General features: G+C 38.6%; 2 protein-coding genes across 2 annotated transcripts in view; both read right to left on the reverse strand.

The window, feature by feature from the left end:
* LOC146671126 (uncharacterized) overlaps window positions 1–24,889 on the reverse strand; it is a 77,549-nt gene that overhangs the window by 25,198 nt on the left and 27,462 nt on the right. The window contains exons 5-6 of the mRNA XM_085404996.1: window positions 20,160–20,183; window positions 7,284–7,310 (exon numbers count right to left, since the gene is read on the reverse strand). Of these exons, the coding sequence (XP_085261122.1) occupies window positions 7,284–7,310; window positions 20,160–20,183 (51 nt within the window). The remainder of the gene's footprint in view (window positions 1–7,283; window positions 7,311–20,159; window positions 20,184–24,889) is intronic.
* Window positions 418–7,187, reverse strand: LOC146671127 (major histocompatibility complex class I-related protein 1-like). The gene is made up of 7 exons (XM_085403322.1): window positions 7,136–7,187; window positions 4,119–4,388; window positions 3,231–3,503; window positions 2,063–2,383; window positions 814–897; window positions 613–630; window positions 418–485 (listed from the first exon to the last, which is right to left on the reverse strand). Exons 1-7 carry the CDS (start codon window positions 7,185–7,187, stop codon window positions 418–420), a joined length of 1,086 nt encoding a protein of 361 aa, XP_085259448.1.

The following is a 24,889-nucleotide window of genomic DNA, read 5'->3' on the forward strand; positions in this document are numbered from 1 at the left end:
TTCTTTACATTATTTTACCGAATGTTATTTTAACACATTCAAAATAACCTACAAAATAAAAAAAGATTCTTAAAAAACGGTGTGAACAAACGTGTGTCTACTCGTTTTTTCTCAATCAACGACACCCCCACCAAGGAACACGTCTGTCCAGCATTATCCCCCACCACCTGATCATCAGGATAAATACACCATACAAATTATATATACATTATATCATTAATAGCTATAGCAGTGCTATAGGAAATATGATATGATAAAATATTAAAATGCATTTTACCTGAGTTATTACAAGTTAACTTGAATTTAAAACAATAACAAAGGAAAAAAAGATTTTGTGTAAAAAGTCATGTTTACATAAAACAAAACTGAAATAGACAATCTTCTCAGTTCTTGTTTGTTCAGTGTTAACTGCAGGTGTCAACACTGTGTAGACTCCTCTGTCTGTCTGTGTGGTCTTTCGGAGAGTTCTATCGTGTTGTGAGGAGCTGTTACATCCAAAAGTCCAAATAATAATAACAATAAAGTTAACAATAAATAAAATTAGCACAATATTAATCAAATAATTTAAATCCAGGGTGAGAATACCAGATTAGAGGGGGATAGTGTACTTACAAGAGGAAGGGCATCTGCCTAAAATAAATTAAATAAATCAATAAAATTCATTTTGGACAGTTTTAAATGCCTAACAATCAAACCTTCTCTTACAAAAATCAGAAGTAACAATGTTTAACATGTAGACTATTATATTGCAGAGATAATGAAATTAAGCATTTATGTCTCTACTGACTGGTAAATAAACTTTAAATCTCTTACCTTCTTTCATTTTGTGAATGGCAATTACAGTGACAGCAACAATGATGACAACAAGAACAACCGCTGCAGCAATGATGAGGATTTCTGCTCAGTGACAACAAACAAGATAAAATGTACTGATAAATAAGATGGAATAAAACTGCATCCAATTATTGAAAATATTTTTTTTGACAATTTGTTTGATCATGAAGCCACACACTCAACCTGATGAAAGAAATCTAATTTAAATTGTTCCCTTTCGAGGTCACCACAGCGGATCATCTGCCTCCTTCTCAGCCTGTACCTAACATCCTCCTCTGCTATCGTCTCCAAACCAAACATTGTAGCAGGTCTCACTGCTGCACTGGCCTTTGCTTTGAAATCATTGACCCCAAGTGTTTTACTACATCTGCTCCTTGCATCACAGCTTCACTGTCTGCACCGTCTTGAACCAACTTTCTCTAGAATTCCTTTTTTTTCTTCTAACTAATATCCAAATCTGTGGGCCGTACACACTGACAACATTGAGCATTACCTCTTTGAGTTCCAGCTTCAAACTCATGATCCTGTCTGATACTGTTCAGCTCCAGAACACTCTTCACATGCTCTTCTTTCTAGATTACTCAGTTTCTCTTCCCAAATGCACCATGATAGAACAGTTTGAATAAACCTGGCACTGCTTCCCTCCCACCTGTTCACTTTACACAAAGTACCTACATTCTCTCTGTTATATCAGCCAGCTTTCTCCCATAATCTCTATATTTAAAATCCCACTCATGATGATGATGATGATCCCATGCATTCTTTAGTGTGAATACTTTTTTGATAACATATGTCACATATTGGATTTAAATATGATATGATATCTATGTCAACTCGACTGATGTAACCACAAATGCAGCAATATACAGTGCTTAACAGACACACCATAATTCATGTCACTGAATTTTTAACCCATTTACATGAGCTGTTTTTCACCAAACAAAATGCTCCTAAATGGGCCACAAATAAACAACCAAGGCTTTCATAGACTGCAGATGCTGAATTTGAAACATAGAAGTACTAAACTAATTTCAGCTTGATGGTTTTCTTGAGAATATTAATTTCAGTTTTGTTGAAGTGCTGGAAATTTTTTTTTTTTTTAGGATCTCCATCAGTAATTCCCATAGTAACAGCAACTCTTCTTGGGATCCGATAAAACATTTAAGCGTAACATTAAACATGATCCACAATAACAGCAAACAAAATAACTCAAATCTGTTTGTCTTACTTTGATCATGTCTAATTTTGTTTTTTCGCCAGTTGACGGTTTTATTCAGGTTGGTAATGATGCTGTCCTCAGCGTTAGAAAACTGAAACACACACTCATATCTTTTCCACTCCTCAGGTGTGACTGATGAAACATTCAGGCCAACACTCATCTGGAAGGTCCCATCATTGTTGGGCAGGATCTCTCCAGGATCCACACCTTCATGGATCTCCACTCCATCTTTCCTCCAGAACATCAAGGCCCTTTGAGGGTAGAAACCTGTAGCGTGGCAGCTGACTGGAGAGGAGGGAGTCTTCCAGAGGAGAAAAATAGAAGGAAGAACTGGAGAGAGGGAATGTGGGAAAGAGAAGGTGTGAGAATCGGTGAAAGAAGCAAAGCAGTATACATCAAAGAAGAAGTAAATGTAGTACACTTGTTTGATGAAAAATGTTAATCAAGAAAGACTGTAATAGTAATAAAAAAAGTAATAATTTAAAATGGAACAAGCAATTTGAGCAAAAGTTTCACTTTTTGTCCCTCTGTTTTCTGTGCACAGGTACCTGCCTAACTGTGAGTGTGAGATCTGTACATATTGGATGCCTGGAAACCCTTCCTCCCTTGATCCCCTCAATTCCAATAATACTTTTTGTATTTAGTTTGGACCACTGTAAATAAACACACTAAAGTGAAATTTTCCAAGTCTGTGTCTGGGTCCATTAGCCTTGACACTGATGACTGAGGGACTATTTCATGTTATTTAGATTTTGTTTTATTTGTTTGCACACATATGTGTGTACATGCATACATGTAAATGAAGGTATGTGTGTATATTAAGGGTATACATGAACTCAAGGTAGTGACTGAAAGAGTGTTATAGTGGCTACAAATGGTGGAAAATTGTACCTAAGGGGGGAGGAGTTTAGTAAGTATGGGGTCAGAGTAGACCTGCTACTCCCTGGTTTAGACTGCTGCCCCCATAATCTGGACCAGAATAAGAGGCAGAAAATGAATCGGCGGATTTATTTTGATAATTTATTTTCCTTGTGTGTCATTTACTTCCCAGTTTTCACCACTAATTTTCATTTTGATCTGCATAAAACAACACGTTAACACACGTTGCCGTTTTTTTTTTTTAAAGATCATTAATAGAAAGATAAAGGATGTAGTTTACACACTCATGTGATTCTACCTTTTCTCAGCAGGGTGCTGTTCCCATTTTTCAAATATTTCTTCAGCCAATCAGGACAAGTCTGAGTGAGGAAGATTGTTTCTGCTGAGTTTCCATTAGCATTCCAGTCCTGTTCGATAATGTCAGCTTCTGGTTTCAGTGCAATCCATTTCATTGTTTTAAGATCAAATTCAAGAAGGTTCTCTGCATTATAACCATACTGTATCACACCATTCACCTCTCCAGTGTTTTCATCCCATTCACAGCCTTCCATCATCTGTAAAGTGTTGACAACTGAAAAGTGAATTAGAAATTAATTAAAATGAATAATATTAATACTGTGAGGCACTGCTATTCTATCTTTGTTGTGTTCTTCCTGTGATTTAACTGATCTGACAACATTATATTGGAAAACAGGCGCAATTCATGATTAAAAGAAAAAGATGAAGGACAAGAGGAAAAAAAACAATTCAACCATCTAGGGTATCCGTAAGAACCAGAAAAATAATTACAGGCAGTTTGAAGGCACTAATAATTAATGCAATTAATGTAAGGCAACTATTTAGAACAATGTGTACATGTATTCTTTTGTCTCCAAAAGTTGATTCTGTTCATCTGAACGTAGCATTTTCAGTGGGAGAAATGTTTCGTCACTCATCCAAGTGACTTCTTCAGTCTCAGCTGCAGGTTTCCCTTTTCTTATAAATGGTCCAGATGAACAGAATCAACTTTTGGAGATTTACTTACCTGGATGATTGTGAATGCAACAAGATATTCTTTTGTCATGCAGTTTGAAGCATGTTCACATTAGTAAAATTTCTGGTCACAATCAAGATGCACAAAATTACAATTTAAAATCTAGAGACTAACAACATGATGTGACATAAAGTATAAGAGAAAATACTACACCTTCACTTTGGCTGGCCAGCTGCTGCCACTTTGAAATCCACTTTCTGAAGACGTATGGCAGTATCGCAAAGCAAAGTTCATTGTACGAATCCAACTGAGCCTTGTCATTATATAATGTTTTTTGGACCCAGTCTTGTCTTGTTTCCAATATCTTTTTGCTGCTGTCACAGTAACCAAACTCAGTGCGTTTAACCTCTGCAACTGCCATAAACTCTGGGATGTTTCGGACTTCAGAGGATTCAGTAATAAAATACACCAGTGAGTGTTTCACTGTGGGAAACAAACATTGATAACGTGATACATTAAATAAGAAAAACAATATAGACATTATTAGAAATATGAGTCATTCATTGTGATTCAGCTTGAACTTTTTTAAATGTAAGCTGCATGCGTTATATGCTGCAGAACGTTGGTTATAAACATTGTTAGATAGAATTTTTTGAGATCCTAATAAATATTTAAGATCAAAAGATGAAATGCAATTTCACCAGCTGTTCATAATCCTGGACCTATTCACATTTTTCCCCCTAACTGTGGGTGTTTTATCTGATCCACATGGTGGCAGTGTAATTAATAATTTCAGAAAAAAAAATCCTGACAGACAGAAACACACGCATAAATAAATAAATAAATAAATAAATAAATAAATAAATAATTCAACTTTGTCACAATCAGTGGGGCTGACTGTGTGTAGAGTCAAAGGTGGACCCAAATGCAGATGAAACAAAACGTGACTTGAATAACTAAACACGAGCCGTTTATTGAGGCTGGCAAATGAACTGCACACAAAAGGCAAAAGGCAGTGCTAACAATAAACTAAACTGGGTGAGCTAAATTAAATAAAAAGCGACAACAGGAACATGGACCTGACATAAGAAAACTTGACATGAACTCTTGGCCTAGAAACCAAGCAGACGATCTGACAATGACACACTGAAAACAGAGGACTACACAGGAGGTGATTAGGGGACGTGGGAACACATGGGGGAACAGCTGACTGACATGAGGGTAATGACAGGACAGGGGAAGTGAAACTAAATACAATGAGCAAAGAACACACGACTCCTTCAAAATAAAACAGGAAACATGAGACGCAGACATGACAAAACAAACTTGATAACATAAGACACGCAGCATAAAACACAAAGGGTGAGGGGAAACTTAAATACAGGGGAAGAAAACACAAGGAGTCTAATAACCAAATGAACTTCGCTAATCTAATGAACTTAAACATAAACAGCATCCAAATACTGTAAACTAAACCTAAAACGCTGGGTCAACATACCCAGGAACATGACAAACGTAGAATAAATATTCTATTAAAAATAAAGTTCTACTAAAAATAGTTCCTTAGTTCCAATAGTTCCAAATTTATATACTCATAATGAGTTTTTTTTAGAGGCAATGAGTTTGCATATTTCTTTTTCTTTATTTCTTTTTCTTTATTTCTATTCTTTTAATATCAATTTTATAAAAATTAATAATGTAACAGCATGATAATATTTTTTCATCCTCCTGTTAGCATGAATTACATATTTGTGTGCATATTTGTACTTTGGTGTTCTGTGGCAGCTGCAGAGATTAGGAATTATCATAGCCAAGAGTTACTTTGTATTTTTTCTTGCTTTTCCCTTTAATGCTGATGGACATGATAACCAGATGCCAGGGCTGTTTAGGGGAAATTCCAGGTTCATCTTTGCTTCCTTTTTCCTAACTTAAAGAGCCACCCCTGGTGACCATCGCCCGATTCTCCTGTCTCATTAAAACCAGGACCATCACAGGTGACCCCCTTGCACCCTGCCCACCACCTGTCCCACACCCCCAGACTCACAAACAGCTTCTTCCTCTGGGCTATTCAGACTATTAACGAACACAACCTTTACTACTTAAGTAAGCTTTACTTAGTTTTTTAGAAGCAACAGGTTTGCATATTTCTTTTTAGTTCTGAGAACTACTTAGCTTTTACAGTGCACTTTACATCATTTAAAAAACTATGTTGCTATATTCTTTAACATTTTCACTAAAGCTTCTGCTAAACACTTTTGAGACAGAGTCTTTGGATTTGCTAAACTGCAAATGATGAAGAATCATCTGTTTAACAGAAATATGTATCAGGAAACTATTTCACGTGTATTAAAAGCATTCTGCCTAAATCTTGTGGGAGTGTAGGAGTCTAGCAGTGTAAATAAACCATGTTTAAAATATATGTTTTTTATACTACATACCAACCCTTTTCTACTACATCACTAATGGACAGTGCAGAAGAGTTGTAGTGCAAATCAAATTCAATTGTTAATCACTGGCTGATAAAACATGCATTTGTGTTATCCATTTTTTTAATCCTAATTATTTCAGAAAATCAGAGCTAAAATGTTTTGGCTCTCCCAATAAAATAAAGCAAAAGTAAAACCACTGCTCGAGGTCAGATTATATTTCTGTTAGAGCTTGAATGTTTGAATGCATTTCTTAGTTGCACTAAGAAAAGACGCCATGGCAGAAAAGACGCAATAAAAATAAGGTATCTTTTCTTTATCTTTAATGTTAACTATTGTTGTTCTAACATTTGAAAAAATCTTCAGGGCTGGCAGTACTTAGTTTAAACGCTTATCTATTGTTGCATCTGTTCCTGCTTTCACCCACTGAAGCATGAAGTGCTTCACTTGCCTGCTTGCCAATACCTGCCTATGTCCAATACAATGTGCCAAATTCTTTGACTGTAACACAAAGAACCTGACACGCAAACTCGAATGTAACAAGTTCATAGTGAGTCCCAGCATGTATGTATTGTAGCTGGGATGTTTGCTACATCAGTAGATATTGTGATTTTTACCTTCAAGGAGTGCAGAATAAATATCATTTATACAACTGTTTGACTAGCTCTGATGTCGGAGTGCAAGTGAGTTTTTTTGTTTGTTTTTTTTTAAAGTTGTGCTAAATCCCTATATACATGTCAAAGTTAGCATACTTTACTAAAAAATAATTTGCTCCAGTAAAAGGATTTTGGTTCATGATCTTACCTGCAGAAGCAATGTGACAGCTAAGGAGCAGCAGCATTAGCTTCATCATCATATTTAGAAAGATAGAGTTGAAGTGAAGACCTGAGAGAAGAGTTGTGTGGTTTTACAGGTTTGTTAAGGTTTGTTTCCCGGTGCAAGTTTAGTTCACACTATCAGTATATGAGGTGTGCTTAACCTCAGCTGACACTCAGCATACTTGAACAAGGGTTTAATTGATATTATTATTATTATTATTATTATTATTATTATTATTATTATTATTATTATTATTATTATTATTATTATTATTGAAAAGGCATTTCTTTTGTGTCCCAAAAAACAATATAAGCATTTATCTATATGTTACCTGTTCCTGCCTGTTTCCTGGAAAATAAAGATGCATCTTCTGATGCATGCATCCATCAGAAAATGATCCAAGATTTTCTCCTAATAATATTAATACATCTGTCAAGTTCCTTACAGCTTATGCCATTTAAGACTGCCATTGTTTCATGGGGATAACATAAGTAACATATTTTTTATATACATCTTTCTAGACAAAAGATCACAAAGTGCTTCAAAAAGAGATAACAAGATATAAAACAAAAAAAGACAAAAAGTTAACGAAATGTAATTCTAAAAAGATGTGTTTTTAGTTGTTTCTTGAAAGAGACTACTGAGCCCACAGATCTTAACCTCAGTGGGAGAGAGTTCCACAGTCTGGGAGCCACAGTGGCAAAAGATCTGTGTCCCTTAGTTCCCAGCCTTGTATGCTGTATGACAAGTAGGCCCTGATCACATGACCTCGAGGCCCTGCTAGGGACATAGTGCTGTAGAAGTTCAGTGGCGTAAGCTGGTGCGTGTCCATGAAGAGCTCTAAAAGTCAGAATCAAATCCCTATATACATGTCAAAGTTAGCATACTTTACTAAAAAATAATTTGCTCCAGTAAAATGATTGTGGATCATGATCTTACCTGCAGAAGCAATGTGACAGCAAAGTTGGGCTAAATCCATTGTTAAGGTTTGTTTCCTGGTGCAAGTCTAGTTTACATTCTCGGTATATGAGGTGTGTTTAACTTCAGCATATTAGAGCAATTATTATTAATTATTAATCATTACATTTTTTTAAATTAAAAAGGCATTTCTGTTATGTTGTTACGGTCGCTGACCTTTAGTGGCTCTCCCTCTGTGAGAGAGTTTTTTTTCTCCTTTCCTGTGTTACAGGTCTGCCTCATGAGCCACAGCTGAGGTGTGTTGCAGCTTGTCAGCCACGGCATATAGTCTGCCATCCTAAACTGCCACGCCCCTGCCACTTCCCCCATTTTGCCAGAGCTGTGAGCTACAGTGCTTTGGGCAGCAAACTTTAGTGTGTGTGAATTTAAACTCTGTGTAACTTTGGCTTTCTTTCTTTTATTGTGAGCAAAGGTGTGCCTTTACAGTGGTAATTAGTTCATCACAGTGGAAGCAGGTAGGGGTTCTCCTGTTTTTGGCTCGACAGGGAGCTCAGCCACTGTGTTTTGTTTTCGGCTAGAGAGTTCTTGGTTTGATTTTTAGTTAAAGGGGGTGTTTTGTTTGTTGTTTTGGCCGGAAGACTCTGAAGATAAGCGCTTCCCTGTGTTCATTTTTACTTCAGTAGTTTTCTGCAATAAATCATGTTTAATGACATGATTTATGTCCCCCCCCTCACTTCAGTCAGCACTTCGTTTTTAAGTGGGGCATATTTTTTAAGTCTAAAAACTACAATATAAGCATTGATCTACTTAAATGGTTAGGTATCTTGGGACAGGGGAGCGGGACATCAACAAACAGACTGTAGCGATGTGGACAGTGTACCAGTCAGTTGTGATGAAGAGAGAGCTGAGCATAAAAGCAAAGCTCTCAATTTACCAGTTGATCTATGTCCCTACCCTCACCTACCCTCATGAAAGAATGAGACCCCGAAAACAATTGGCGAAGGGTGGCTGTCCTCACCCTTAGAGATAGGGTGATGTGTTCGGCCATCGGGAAGGGGCTCAGAGTAGAGCTGCTACTCATCCACATCCAAAGGAGCCAGACTATTGTCTTATAGTCTCATACTGTTGCTTCAGATTTTCAGTGTCTGCAACCACATTAGGCAGTTTAGATTAAAAAAAATAAGCTAGAAAACCAATGTCATTTCCTGTGCTGAGAATGATCACTTCAATTATATGATTAGATTTGCCTCGGTAAATTTGACAATGGTCACCATATCACACATGACCTCAGAATTTTTTTTTTTCATGTAAAACTCTTACACCATTAAAGAAACCCTATAATCCATCGATCCTTGGGTGAGAACACTTCAAAGGAAAAGGAAGAGCTAGCACAATGCACAAACTGCAGGTCAGATCCTGAAATGGACTGGAGGCCAGTGTAGGTTTAACACTCTTTCTTGCCCAACAAAAGGCAAGTTGCTGCATTTTGAACAGCAACAGCAACCCGACCAATCAAGTCCACACAGTTGAGCTTAACAGTTGGGCAGAACTCTTTTGGCTCTCAGCGAAGGCGGTCGCACTTTTCTCCTCTCCTGCCCTTATCTTCCCTGCTTAGCTTCTTATGTCCTTGTCTTGTGTTTTTACTTACTTTTCCCTGGAACACTCTCTCACAGTCTGTTCTCTAAAACCTAAAAGAGGAATTATGGATTTGATCACCTGAATGCAATTGACAGCCCTTCTCAACGAGACGTCTGGGCTCGGGTGAGCCTGACTGCTGAAGATATCTACCTATTCGGAACCATGATAACAGGGTTCTTGCTGATCGGAGCTGGCTTGGCCCTGGCTTATTGAAGAATTAATGAAGCATGGGCAAATGTTCCCATAACTCACATTGCAACACCTGGTCTGTTCTATTTACTTTTTTTTATTTATACATTTGATAAGCATTCCAATATCTTAATGAATACAGAATATAGATCTAGCACAAAGCAAGAAAGCGCGAGATAAAGCTAATCAAAAAGGTATTGGCTGAAGCAAATGTGTGTTATGCCAACCCTTTTAACAAAAGATAATTTAGGAAGCAGCTCATTTACAGGCCTTGAAGCAAAAGAGTAAAACAAAACAAACAAACATAAAAACAAAACAAAAAAAGTCCATCTTAGATGAGTAAGTACTTTAAATTAAATTTCATGACGATAATCCACGCAAAACAACCAAGAGTTTTAGTCTTATTATTATTATTGCTCTTCTAATTCTTGATTTATACATTTTTCTAATCTCTGGTTTTAAACATGTTTTAACCACCAGCAAGTTAGGTAAACCCGGATGAGCAGGAAAGGCAAGATGGATCCACTGAAGCCCCAGTGATCGTTGAGTTGGGAAAAAAAATCCACCTGAATAGCAGAAAGAATTAAACCAACAGCCACATCTCAGGTAAGATTTAGCTCTCAGCAGAAGACCTACACATCTCCCTCTTCATCTGAAAGATTAGATGACAGCAGGCAAGTAAACAAGTGTGCCGGTTTAAACACCAGTGATCGTAGAGGGGTTGAGGTTTGATCACCCACATTATGCTTTATTCAAGTTTTGTGGGATGACTTGATATCAAAAAGTGCTTGGTCGTCATATGCCACAAGAGCAGATACACATTGGCAACAAACACAGAATAAAACAATAGCAACTGCTAAGTAAGTTTCAGTAATTACAACAATGAGAAACTACTTCTTAAGTATGTATGGTGTGCCATACTTGAGGGTGCAAGAACACATAATGCTTACAGTAAGTAATCAGTATTGAGAGAGGGTTTACTTTTTTTTTTTTTTTTTTTTTTTTTTTTTTTTTTTTTGCCTGTCCCGTTTGGCTCTTTTGCCATCAGAATTATTGTCTAAAGGCGAAGAAAGATGCCCAGCGGATTTACTTTACCAAATTGACCATCCCAGCCTTGCCGTAATGGTCCATTTGATTCACCTTTTATTGTTTATTTTATTTTCACTTGCTGAATACGGGACAGACTTGACTGGGGGAAAGAACAGGAGAAAGAAAGAGAAAGAGCTGAGAAGAGGGACAGGGGAGAAGGGCAAAAAACAAAAACCAACAGAATGGGCAGAAAAAGAAAAAAAATGCATATATCAATCACCTGGATCACCTGTTGAGAAGGGTTATTAGCATGGGTTAAAACTGGGATTAATCTGAAATCATACAGATTAACTGTATGATTTCAGATTAACTCAAAAAATGTAAAAATTAAACATAATTTATGGACACCGTTTGATTTCTTTGCATGTAGCTATATTAACATTTATACATTTAATAAATCATGAAATTAATACGCGCATGTTCTCGTAACAATGCAACTAACTGTTTGCTCTTCATTCAGTGAAGTGAGCATCACACGCTGCTCATATAAAACATATTCTGACAAACAGCCGCACAGCTGAGGAGCCTTTTTTTCAGAAACTTGAAGGATAACTTCCCAAAGTCTGACCTGCATCGGACCATCCGCTCAGTGTCCGTGGTTACCATGGTTACTGCAGAAGCTGCTATGAATTAAACAGTTGTCCCTGAGATAACTTACCGGAGACATGAATGTTTGTTTTTCCATTACAAAAGAATTGGATGACTTGGATAACTTATAGGAGTATCAGACTCCACGTGCCATGTCCTCGGAAATCTGGACTCGTGTGGATTTTTCAAGGACAAACTGGTAAGAGTCGCACACCACTATACTGAAATAAAGAAGCTATTACTGAAATACACGTGCTATATTATAAACTATGATATAAAACTTAAGGTTTAGTTATAAAGGACACCTTCCTACCTTTAGTCTTATTCATGAGCAGCATCAGTTGTCTTCTAACATCCAAGAGTCTGCACGATGTGTTTCATAGGTCCTAACTAGAGATGGACGGTCCGATACTGACCTAAATTACTGGATCGAATATCGGAGAGAAATAAAAAATGTAATCCGATCCATTAAATATCAAAAAAGCACCTCACAAAACTTGCGACCTGGCGTAACTCGGCTCATAACCGTAGCACGTCGGAGCATTATGCATCAAGTGATAGAGCGGCTGTGGCGTGCGGGACCTGTCACGGTCTGGTTGAGCATTTGGAGCCTCGCCACCAAACCGGCATTTCATCTCCAAGAAAGTGATCCCAGAGAGAAGTAAAGCAAGTGTGTAAGTTCATCTCTGAATGTTTGTAAAGCATTCCAGCGTTAAGCTTATCAACCGATATATGGAGCGACTGCCTCTTCTCTCCCCCTCCCTCTCCTGCTGCTACTTAAATCATGAAAATGATTAATGATCAGCTGATCGGCTTTTCTGTCGCGAGTCCGTGTCTCTTGTTTGTTCGTGCCAGAAAGAGGAAACAAGCGGCTGAACAACAGCAGCATGTTTAAGCTTGATAATCTGTTGTTAGAATTTATTTAACATTACTTTCTAAACCAGGATCTTTTTCTATGTAGCTGACGGCTGGTAACTGTGCAGGGGCGGATCTAGCAAAGTTTAGCCAGGGGGGCCGATAGGGCATGAACAGGGAAAAGGGGGGCACAAATATATACTTTTCTTTCTTATTCTCTTTTAAAATGTCTAGCTTTTAATAAATAATTATCTGAATCTTACACCCAAAATTTTAATTTGATGTAAAAAGTATAGAAGACCATTACTGTATATAGTAACTATTAAGTCTAATATACCCTTGTAAGCTATAGTACTTTTTCCTTTGGGAAGGTACCACCTGTGCATTCTGCAATTCTGTTGAAGAAAGATGTTGAATCTATTTAAATATTGTAGAAAAATAATTGATTTCTGTGCATTTTTTTCACACTGCATCAAATTAAAGTTGATTACGTCGATTAAGCATCATGAGGTGGGGGGTGGTTCCCTTTTTTTATTTATTTTTTGCTGGGAGTTTGCAACCCTATTAGTTAGGTTGCTTACTCTTTTAAATACCAGAATAGGGAGGATGGAGTAGGTTTAAGTTTATTAGATTCATCAGTTTTGCTGAACTATGAAATATTTTCGGTGCAGTGTATTTTTTGCATACAGGTATAACAAAATAACATTAGTGTTTTTTTTAAACTTGAGTTTGGACCCATACAAAATGCAGCAAGATATTAAAAAAACAGTTTTATTGATTATAAAACACACTATATTGGATTCATATCGGTATCTGCCGATATCCAAATTTATAATATCAGTATCGGACATAAAAAAGTGGTATTGTGCCATCTCTAGTCCTAACATGAGGATCCCAGAACCAAAAAATAACCCAAAGGGTTAAAAAGATTTCCACATTGATGCAGATGATGTATATGATTGTGGGACTTGTATAAAAAAAATGTATATGCCATATTTGTCTGTGAAGGTTCTCAGTCATCCAGGTCATCGTAGTCAAAGGAGCTTGCAAAGAAAAGCGTCTGGACTTCTTTAAGCTGCTTGAAGACATTTCACCTCTCATCCTAGAAGCTTCTTCAGTTCTAAGGTCAAATGGCGGAAAGTCCCAGATTTAAACCCAGTGGGAGTATCCCCCCAAAGAGGGACAAAAGGACCCCCCGATGATCCTCTAATCATGGTGTGAAAATGGGTGTGGGTCCCAATCAGCCAGGGTTTCAGGTGAGCTCATTGTGAAACCTGGCACCACCTTATCATGCAATTTCCTGAGGTCAGATGGCCCAGGAAGTGAGTGGGCGTTAAGGCGTCTGGGGGAGGGAACTCAAAACTGGATTATAGATGGCAGACAGTTGGTGTCGTAAACCACCCTCTGTTCAAAGACGTTCGCTCACAGTGAACGTAAATGGCTTCTTTCACTCCTCTTTCAAACCATCTGTCCTCTCTGTCCAAAATGTGAACATTGGCATCCCATTTCACCGAAACAATAACATAGCGCACAGTGTGACGTCAAAAAAGGCACACACATTTGACGCTGCGCTTGTCTGGAGGAACGGAGTTTTCGAAAATCTCCACCCTGGCAGGTGGTTTCAAAAATCTCAGTTTTCAGTGACCAAAAACGCCATTTACGTGTGGACTAAAGGTGCAAAAATATGGGTTTTCAAAAATACCCGGGTACATGTGGATGTGTGGACAAAGCCTAAGGCTTTTCGTTTGAAAACGCATCCTTTTCTCTCCGTTTTGGCCTCCCATCCACACTGAGATGGCGTTTTCACAGATGGAAAACACAGCGTTTTGAAAACACATACATTTCAAAAGGGTGCTTTCCGTGGCAGTGTGGACAGCGAAAATGGAGACTTTCTAAAACGATGACGCATGATGCAGTCATGTGATCAATTAAACTAAGGCTACGTTCACACTGCAGGCAAAGCGCATCAAATCCGATTTTTTTTGACCCTATGCCACCCATATCCGATCATGGTATGACAGTGTGAACGGCACAAATCCGATATTTTCAAATCCGATTTGGGTCACTTTCGTATGTGGTACTGAATCCGATACATATCTGATGTTTTAGAAAGCGACTGCTGTTTGAACGGTCATGTCGCATTAAATCCGTCTTTTACGTCACTGACACAAGACAGACACCAATTATCAGCGCCGGGGAAGCGCCCGAGAAGACATCGCGAACGCTTCCTGGCCATCCCGTGTAGATGTTAGTGAAACTGTTGGAAAGACAACGTGAACATTTTATTTGTACTGCATAATCTGCAGATTCTGACAGAAATCTGCAACTATCCTTTGAAGCACCGCTCCTCTCTAAAACAGCAATAAGGATCATTATTAGGTTATCTACATTATTATGTAAATAACAAAATAACTTAAAGCAAAATTTGGGAAATGTAAAGTCTGAAGTCTTTCTATTAAGGGCCATCAGTCAAACAATATTGTTTGCTTTGGGTCTAAACAGAGCGCGTTGTGTATGACATCTTCTTTTGCGCATGCGGGCCGCATCGAGCGTTCACACTAGAGCACGTTTGCTGTCGCATTTTATTTGTAGTGTGAACAAGCAGACAAAAAAAATTGGATGTGAACGTAGCCTAAGATAGCGGAGGGCATTATACAGCAGTGGTTTTGTTTGCTCTCAATTTTGACAGCCTATTAAAGATTAATATCAGTCTGTACATGCTCCAAATAGCTTTTCTTCAAATTCTTTAACTTTCACTCGCTTTTGCAACTTTGTACTTTTGTGTTACTTGCAGCAACAACTGTACCTCATTGTTATTCCATTTAAAAAACTTGGTGCTTTTCCTCAACATTTTGCTGCGACGTTTCAAAAAGCCGGAAAGTAAATAAGCGGCAGACAGAAATGAGGCAGGTCAAATCATCTTGGGTTTCACATATGAGCAGTACTGGAACGTCAGCGTTTTCGGCTGTTTCAATGTGGACGCACAACTCTGTGAAAATGACTGAAAACGCTACTGTGGACGCGGAGCGTTTTCACACACGAAAACGCCTTTCAAATCTATCCGGGCTACTATTAAAAACCAAAACAAACAAACAAACAAATAAAAAAAAAACATTAAAAGTCACAAAAACCTACAAGGGCACTTAACACCACACACAGTCAAACAAAATACACAAAAAAGTATTAAACAGAAAAAAGTATACAATCCTAGTAATTTGCACCCCCACAGGTGAACTGCTGCCTGAGCCAAATGTAGTTGTTGTGATATTTGATCCCAGCGCACTCCAAAAAGGAATGTAGAATAGTTCTGTGGCGACTGAAACAAGTCAAACATCGCTGTAAACAACCATCAAAACGCACGGGCAGGGGATCACGAAAGCCCGACTACTTGGGCACAACAATTATAAACCGTCTCACAAAATAAAACTGTAGACAGGAAAAGATAGCAGTTCCTTAAAGGATGGGCCCAAAACAGCGGCTGCTGCAGGCGTTTCCCTCATCCTGACACATATCTTTATATTTTGCTGGGCAAATTTGGTTACCAGGAACAGTAATTTCTTGACAAATGTGCAATCATACAGGTGTGGTGAAAAGTTTAGATTCACTCCTTATGGGTATGAGTGTTATGGGAATTTGGGTTTTTAATGATTTAGCTGAACTGTTTTTTGTTTTTTTTACCTGAATGGTATGATTGTACAGTATTGTATCTTTAATGACTTTAAAAAGTAAGAATTGGGTGCACACGTTTTTAATTTACTGAGGAGAACAAACAGCTATATGGCAGCTGTGTCACTGACAACTGACAATCTAAATGTTCTTGCTTAACAATGACTGTAAAAAAATCAACATTGATCAGAAACTTTTATTCCTCATTTATGCAAACAGATTGAAAATTGGAATTATTTCAAATATACAGTTATGTTGTTTAAAACTGTTCACTATAAATGAGTTTTTAGCTTCAGCCTAAACTGAAAATGTATACACAATCTGAAGACAAATAAAACAAAGCTCAAAATCAAGATCTTTTTTTTAATTTTTTGTTTTTTATTATTTGTTGGTAATAATTTCATGTGGTCTTTAGTGAACAGTTCCACAAGTTCTTGTTACTCTTCTGGGCTTTTAAATAAAGTGAGTAATCTTCTTTGTAACGCCACCATGTGTCAGGTAAACTTTAGCGTACACATGAAAACATCCTAGAGAAGATATTTGGTCTCTTAAATGGTGCATTTCTTATGAAACTTTTGACAATCTCTTTGTCAACATTTCGGTGGCCAATTTTCATTAACTGCATGACAGTGTTTGGATATTTCCACTTATCCTGGAGTTCATTGTATACTGCCACGCTGACCTCTTCAATGTCCTCCAAGGAGATTTTGAGCTTTTTGGACACAATTTTAGCCCAGACTTTTTGGGCAAGCCTCTGTTTAATGGCTTCATCAGCCCCTAGAGGCAATTTCCCTGCTTCATTTGTATTGCTCATTGCGTGCATAACCAGATCTCTGGCAAGGCGTTCCACAAGTTCTCTGTACTCGTCTCGGTTTTTAGATAAAGTGAGTATTCTTTTGGGTAATGCCAGCAGATGTCTGGTGAATGTTGGGACAGTAATATCATCCTCAAGCTCTTCCTTCAGACTTGAAATCAAATCTTTTTCCTTGCACTTATGCACTTTACAAAGATTGGTGAAAATGGCTTTCGCCATACTGGGCAGCCTCTTTGGACATAGATCCAAATGTTTTCCCTCAATTTCAGGCCAGATTTTCTCAAGCAGACGATAACAGTTGGGAATCCTTGTGGAGTCTTTGTGTTTAGAGGAGACTTTCTCTAAGGCCCGTGAAACTACCAACTGAGTAAGTGCATAAACAAACATTTTTTCTGCAGACACATCATCAGATGCCAGACTGATGACAGAAGAAGAATCAACTTCTGACTCATGTACAGCTGGAATCACAGGCTTTTCCACGGGACAAGCTTCTATTTTGTCCCAGTGTTTTGTATCAGCTGTGGGCTTTTTCTCCATACAGCTTTTCTTTGGTTCTGCTGTGGCTTGGGATTGTGTGTCCACATGCTGAAGACTTGCACTGGCCTCTGTCTCCAGTTCCGGAGTTTCGGTTTTCTTATCATCACCACAGTTGTCTACAGATATTTCTGTAACCATGTCTTCCTTTGCTGGTGTTACCCCTGTTTTCTCATGGGAATCAGCGTCCACTGACTCAAGACACTCCTCTGTCTGTGTGGACACCGGAGCTCCCTTCTCCATGGTTGTCTCTGTTGCATCCACTAACATGGAGCAAAGTGATGTTGTGGCAGGTATGTCTGCTCCGGTGTCCACATGCTGAAGACTTGCACTGGCCCCTGTCTCCAGTTCCGGAGTTTCGGTTTTCTTATCATCACCACAGTTGTCTACAGATATTTCTGTAACCATGTCTTCCTTTGCTGGTGTTACCCCTGTTTTCTCATGGGAATCAGCGTCCACTGACTCAAGACACTCCTCTGTCTGTGTGGACACCGGAGCTCCCTTCTCCATGGTTGTCTCTGTTGCATCCACTAACATGGAGCAAAGTGATGTTGTGGCAGGTATGTCTGCTCTTTGTGAACTAAATGTGTTTAAATGTTGCTCGCTGTTCTGATGCATGAATGCGCTCTGAACTAAATCGCAGGTGTTTATGGAGTTCTGGAGTTCTATTTATAGGGTCGTGTCCTGTAGGCCCCGCCCACTGCCCTTTGATAATTGCCAAGCCCCGCCCACATCGAATGACTGTTGCCTAGCAATCGCTAGATGATAGTAGCACGGATGGGCACAGCCACTGTGACGTCATCCAGTGTTCTTGATCAAAGAGAAGTAAGTGTTGGCTTTCTTGCCGCGCAGCAATTGATAACAAAGAACCTTGAAATGTGTTTTTAGCTAAACTTTGACACAGCTGCAGGACATTAATAATAATGAGAAGCTACTTAATATATATATATATATATATATATATATATATATATATATATACACACATATATATATATATATATATATATATATATACACACATATATATATATATATACACATATATATATATATACACATATATATATAAGGTGTGTTGATTTCTCCCTAAGATGGCAAACTGAAACACTCAGTTGGTGACTTTTGGAGATTTATTTCCCTGGATGATTGAGAATGCATCAAGATGAAACACAAAAGGAAGTTCACAGCTTTTTGCAGCTCCCCCACCCCCTCAATCACACACCCCCACTCCCCTCCCTCCAGAATTCCCAGGTAACAACCTAATTTACATATGAATGACTAGCCAATTTAGCTTCCACTTGGCTGAAGCTAAAGCTTAGCTAAAAGCCTACCAGCCATTTGGCTGCTCTCCGGGTTTTAAAGGTAGAAAGGTAGAAGCCTGGGACTCCTAGTGTTAAAATATGCAATTTTCACGTGCGTGAACCAGAAATGTGGGAGGAAGTAGTGCCAGACGGTATGTTTGCAAGATGGCAGCTGTCGATCTAGCGTTTGAAGAGAGAGTCTCCCTTCTCTATTTACTGTGGAGAGCAGAGCAGCGGCGTAAAGGACATCCTGACCGTACCTGGGTCCATCAGGTCCTCCACGAGTGTGAGCAGTTTGGTGAGTTTCACCACTTGCTCCAGGAGATGCGTCTGGCTGACGGCCACTTTCAGCGGTACCACCGTCTGTCCCTCGCCCAGTTTGAGGAGCTGCTGTCCCGCGTCGGTCCAAGCATCGCCCGCTCAGACATCACAGACGCATGGACGCCGACCTGCAATTAAATTTAAATCTTGAAAATATCTTAACCCATTGTTGCGACTTCTATCCACAAATAAAGCCGCTGCCGGCTGAGTTTGTTTCTGTACTGTGACGCGTCTCCAATAAGCCATACTAAGTCCCACTTGTGTTTCACGTATTTATTTAAAACTTAAACAATAAACGTTTGCTTTCAATCAAAACAAATAGCGCATGTATTAACTTACATCATTTGTGAGCATTTGTATTTGTATTGAATCTTTATTTTAAACATGTTTAAATAAAAACAACAGGGGAAAAAAGAGACAAACAAACAAAAGGAAAACAAAGCAACAATATTTATAAGTAACTTACATGTTCAAAAGGACGAGGAAGAAGCATAAGCTTATTTAATCCCACCCCCTTTCCACTATTTAGTAATTAATAGTCAACACTTTTTCTTCACTCAGAAATTCATTACAATTACATTACATAATGCATGTAATTTTTATTTATTTAACCCCAGTAATACGTCAAAAGATATACAATTTACAGACATATATGCATACTTGTGCACCCACAACACACATATATACACATCACTGTTGTGAAAATAGTGGGTGAACACCCGAGCCACCTCCTCCCTGATGAGAACGCCTGTGTCACGTAAATAACACGCGATCACCTGAGGTGCAGGAAAATCTAAACACCTGTGCCACCACAATAAATAAACAAAACAGAAACATTCACTTTGGCTCTTACACACTTTTTAAAACCCTTTTTGTATTTATCTATTTATTGCAGGACATTAATAACAATGAGAAGCTACTTAATATTAATGAGAAGCTACTATATGTATATGTAAATGGTAAATGGCCTGTATTTATATAGCGCTTTACTAGTCCCTAAGGACCCCAAAGCGCTTTACATATCCAGTCATCCACCCATTCACACACTGGTGATGGCAAGCTACATTGTAGCCACAGCCACCCTGGGGCGCACTGACAGAGGCGAGGCTGCCGGACACTGGCGCCACCAGGCCCTCTGACCACCACCAGTAGGCAACGGGTGAAGTATCTTGCCCAAGGACACAACGACCGAGACTGTCCAAGCCGGGGCTCGAACTGGCAACCTTCCGATTACAAGGCGAACTCCCAACTCTTGAGCCACGATCACCCGCTTTGTATATATATATGTCCTGCAGCTGTGTCAAAGTTTAGCTAAAAACACATTTCAAGGTTCTTTGTTATCAATTGCTGCGCGGCAAGAAAGCCAACACTTACTTCTCTTTGATCAAGAACACTGGATGACGTCACAGTGGCTGTGCCCATCCGTGCTACTATCATCTAGCGATTGCTAGGCAACAGTCATTCAATGTGGGCGGGGCTTGGCAATTATCAAAGGGCAGTGGGCGGGGCCTACAGGACACGACCCTATAAATAGAACTCCAGAACTCCATAAACACCTGCGATTTAGTTCAGAGCGCATTCATGCATCAGAACAGCGAGCAACATTTAAACACATTTAGTTCACAAAGAGCAGACATACCTGCCACAACATCACTTTGCTCCATGTTAGTGGATGCAACAGAGACAACCATGGAGAAGGGAGCTCCGGTGTCCACACAGACAGAGGAGTGTCTTGAGTCAGTGGACGCTGATTCCCATGAGAAAACAGGGGTAACACCAGCAAAGGAAGACATGGTTACAGAAATATCTGTAGACAACTGTGGTGATGATAAGAAAACCGAAACTCCGGAACTGGAGACAGGGGCCAGTGCAAGTCTTCAGCATGTGGACACCGGAGCAGACATACCTGCCACAACATCACTTTGCTCCATGTTAGTGGATGCAACAGAGACAACCATGGAGAAGGGAGCTCCGGTGTCCACACTGACAGAGGAGTGTCTTGAGTCAGTGGACGCTGATTCCCATGAGAAAACAGGGGTAACACCAGCAAAGGAAGACATGGTTACAGAAATATCTGTAGACAACTGTGGTGATGATAAGAAAACCGAAACTCCGGAACTGGAGACAGAGGCCAGTGCAAGTCTTCAGCATGTGGACACACAATCCCAAGCCACAGCAGAACCAAAGAAAAGCTGTATGGAGAAAAAGCCCACAGCTGATACAAAACACTGGGACAAAATAGAAGCTTGTCCCGTGGAAAAGCCTGTGATTCCAGCTGTACATGAGTCAGAAGTTGATTCTTCTTCTGTCATCAGTCTGGCATCTGATGATGTGTCTGCAGAAAAAATGTTTGTTTATGCACTTACTCAGTTGGTAGTTTCACGGGCCTTAGAGAAAGTCTCCCCTAAACACAAAGACTCCACAAGGATTCCCAACTGTTATCGTCTGCTTGAGAAAATCTGGCCTGAAATTGAGGGAAAACATTTGGATCTATGTCCAAAGAGGCTGCCCAGTATGGCGAAAGCCATTTTCACCAATCTTTGTAAAGTGCATAAGTGCAAGGAAAAAGATTTGATTTCAAGTCTGAAGGAAGAGCTTGAGGATGATATTACTGTCCCAACATTCACCAGACATCTGCTGGCATTACCCAAAAGAATACTCACTTTATCTAAAAACCGAGACGAGTACAGAGAACTTGTGGAACGCCTTGCCAGAGATCTGGTTATGCACGCAATGAGCAACATAAAGGGGTTGAAGAAATGGCGTCCAGCTGAAGAAGTTATACAGAGGCTTACCGAAAAGATCTGGGCTAAAATTGTGTCCCAAAATCTTGAAATCTCCTTGGAGAACATGGAAGATCTCACTGTGACAGTATACAATGAACTCCGGGAAAAGTGGAGAGGTGCTGACAATGTCCTGGGGTTTATGAATAATGGAAATCCAAGACTTGACAAAATGATTGTCAGAATTTTCAAAAGTAAGGCCCCATTGAGAAGACCAAATATCTTCTCTAGGATGTTTTCATGTGTACGCTAAAGTTTACTTGGCGTTACAAAGAAGATTACTCGCTTTATTTAAAAGCCCAGAAGAGTAACAAGAACTTGTGGAACTGTTCACTAAAGACCACATGAAATTATTACCAACAAATAATAAAAAACAAAAAATTAAAAAAAAGATCTTGATTTTGAGCTTTGTTTTATTTGTCTTCAGATTGTGTATACATTTTCAGTTTAGGCTGAAGCTAAAAACTCATTTATAGTGAACAGTTTTAAACAACATAACTGTATATTTGAAATAATTCCAATTTTCAATCTGTTTGCATAAATGAGGAATAAAAGTTTCTGATCAGTGTTGATTTCTTTACAGTCATTGTTAAGCAAGAACATTTAGATTGTCAGTTGTCAGTGACACAGCTGCCATATAGCTGTTTGTTCTCCTCAATAAATTAAAAACGTGTGCACCCAATTCTTGCTTTTTAAAGTCATTAAAGATACAATACTGTACAATCATACCATTCAGGTAAAAAAAAACAAAAAACAGTTCAGCTAAATCATTAAAAACCCAAATTCCCATAACACTCATACCCATAAGGAGTGAATCTAAACTTTTCACCACACCTGTATGATTGCACATTTGTCAAGAAATTACTGTTCCTGGTAACCAAATTTGCCCAGCAAAATATAAAGATATGTGGAGGGGCCAAAGACTTTGAACATTACCATACATAAAACAAAACTATGATCTCTTTAAGGTCTGCCAATATCAAACATTAAAATAGTTGACAGCAAAGGGTCCACAATTAAAAAGTTTTTCTAGCAATACAAAGTGCTGTGTCACCCCTAAGGTTCAAACATGTAAAGTGAAACACACACTTGTTTCATAGCACATGAAAATAAAAACTAACGAACTATTAAATCATGATACATCCTAAGTGCAGAGCCAGCACTGGATAGTTCAGGTGTACTATAATCAAGCGGTAATGACAAGAACTGCTAACCAAGAACATACCCACAGAAACAAACAATGCTGTTACCAATATTTTTATCTGTACGATATCAATGGAACAGATAATATGAAATATTAGTCAGATATTGCTTTTTTTCTAGTATGAATATAAAAAGAAATAAATTAAATAATTACTGAAGTGCATGCAGTTAGTTACAGACAATTGCAGCAGTGAAATTCTGGTTTGCATTTCTACTCTTTACATTCACTGGAAACCTCATCTATAACATCTGATTAGAAAATTACCTCATGTTTAACATTTGGCTGGAAAAAATAAGTAAAAGTAATGAAAAATGTGAGGGCTGATTTAAGTATTCTGGTCTCTTCCAGTGCGTATTTCCATATCAAATCTAACTGAGGCACCAGCTATACCACATTTCTCTCTTACTCAATGATGACCTGTTTATTAATGTGATCTGGCTTATGTGAACTCGCACTACGCCTTAAAATCTTGGAGTCTCTCTAACATGTAAGAATTGTTCTCCTACATATTCATGCCCCATTTTAGCTTAAAGATCTCACAGTACTGTATAACCCCAGCAGAGCACTGAAGCTCCTTCCATTCTTTCTCCAGAATATCACGGCTCTTTGAGGATAGCAACCTGTTGCGTGGCAGCTGACTGGAGAGGAGGGAGTCTCCTGGAGGACAGAAAATGAGGGAAGAATTGCAAAGAGAAAGTAAAAACAGACACATGTTAGATTCTGAGTTGTAACCTTGGAAAAAGAAAGCCATGTTACTTTTTCTCTTACTACACTCAGAAAAATAAAGGTTCCAACTGGAACCAAAAGTGGTTCTTTAGACTGATGCCATAGAAGAACCTTTTTTGGTGCCACAAAGAACCTTTCAAACAATGGTTCTTTGAAGAACCATTTCTTTCAGTGGTTCATTGAAGAACCTTTAAAGGTGCCCCAAAGAACCATCAAGAAATGGTTCTTTGGGGCACCTTTAATGGTTTTTCAAAGAACCTTTTTTAAAAATGGTTCTTTAAGAACCATTTTTATACAGTAGCCCCTTTCTGTTTTCACACGGAGCATGGGGTACTGTAATCTGTCTGGAAGGTCACATTATGGTTATAGAAAATCTCTCCTTTAAACACATTCATGGATGTCCTTCCATCTTTCCTCCTGAAGATCGTGGCTCTCTCAGGGTAGAAACTTGTAGCTGGCAGCTGACTGGAGAGGAGGGAGACTTTAGGAGAAGAGACACTGAAAGAACAACTGCTGAGAAAGAGCTGTTTAAAACAAATGAATGATACATCTTTTTAAACTGTGTAAATAAATCATGCTCCATCATCTGATGCTATTTTTTCCTTGTAATAACACAGAATTAACAAGATTCTGTACTACACTGATGAAAGCAGAAAAATCCTTCCCAAGTTGTTTACATATAATGACTCTCTACTGAAGATGCTTTGCTGAACTCATAGACTTGTGGAAAGTGGTACAAACTGTTTTCTGTAAAGTGTCAAAAAGTAACCAAGTAAAAGTAAATTTAAAGCATTATTATGTTTTTTTTATTTGTTTCTCATTTGTTTCTGAGTTTCCTTTAATCACGGCATCACGTCTGGCTTTTGAGGATTGGTATTGCACTTTGACAAGCAGGTCCTGTTTGAGTGATTTCTTGAGAACAGTTGTGACAGTAATGAAGAAAGAGAACTCAGCTTCACAAAGAAACACCACAGTTAATTGTTGGGGGAGCAATCCCTTTTTCGCACAGGAATATGTAGGCTTCCTTTTTTTTTCAATTGTTAATAAACATCTTAATTCAGAAACTACATTTGGTGTTAACTTTTGTGATCTATTTGATCTGAAACATTT

This window comes from Rhamphochromis longiceps, linkage group LG4 (genome assembly GCF_057381845.1).
Source record: "Rhamphochromis longiceps isolate RC_006_pf linkage group LG4, R_longiceps_female_GT1.1, whole genome shotgun sequence".
Taxonomy (NCBI): Eukaryota; Metazoa; Chordata; class Actinopteri; order Cichliformes; family Cichlidae; genus Rhamphochromis; species Rhamphochromis longiceps.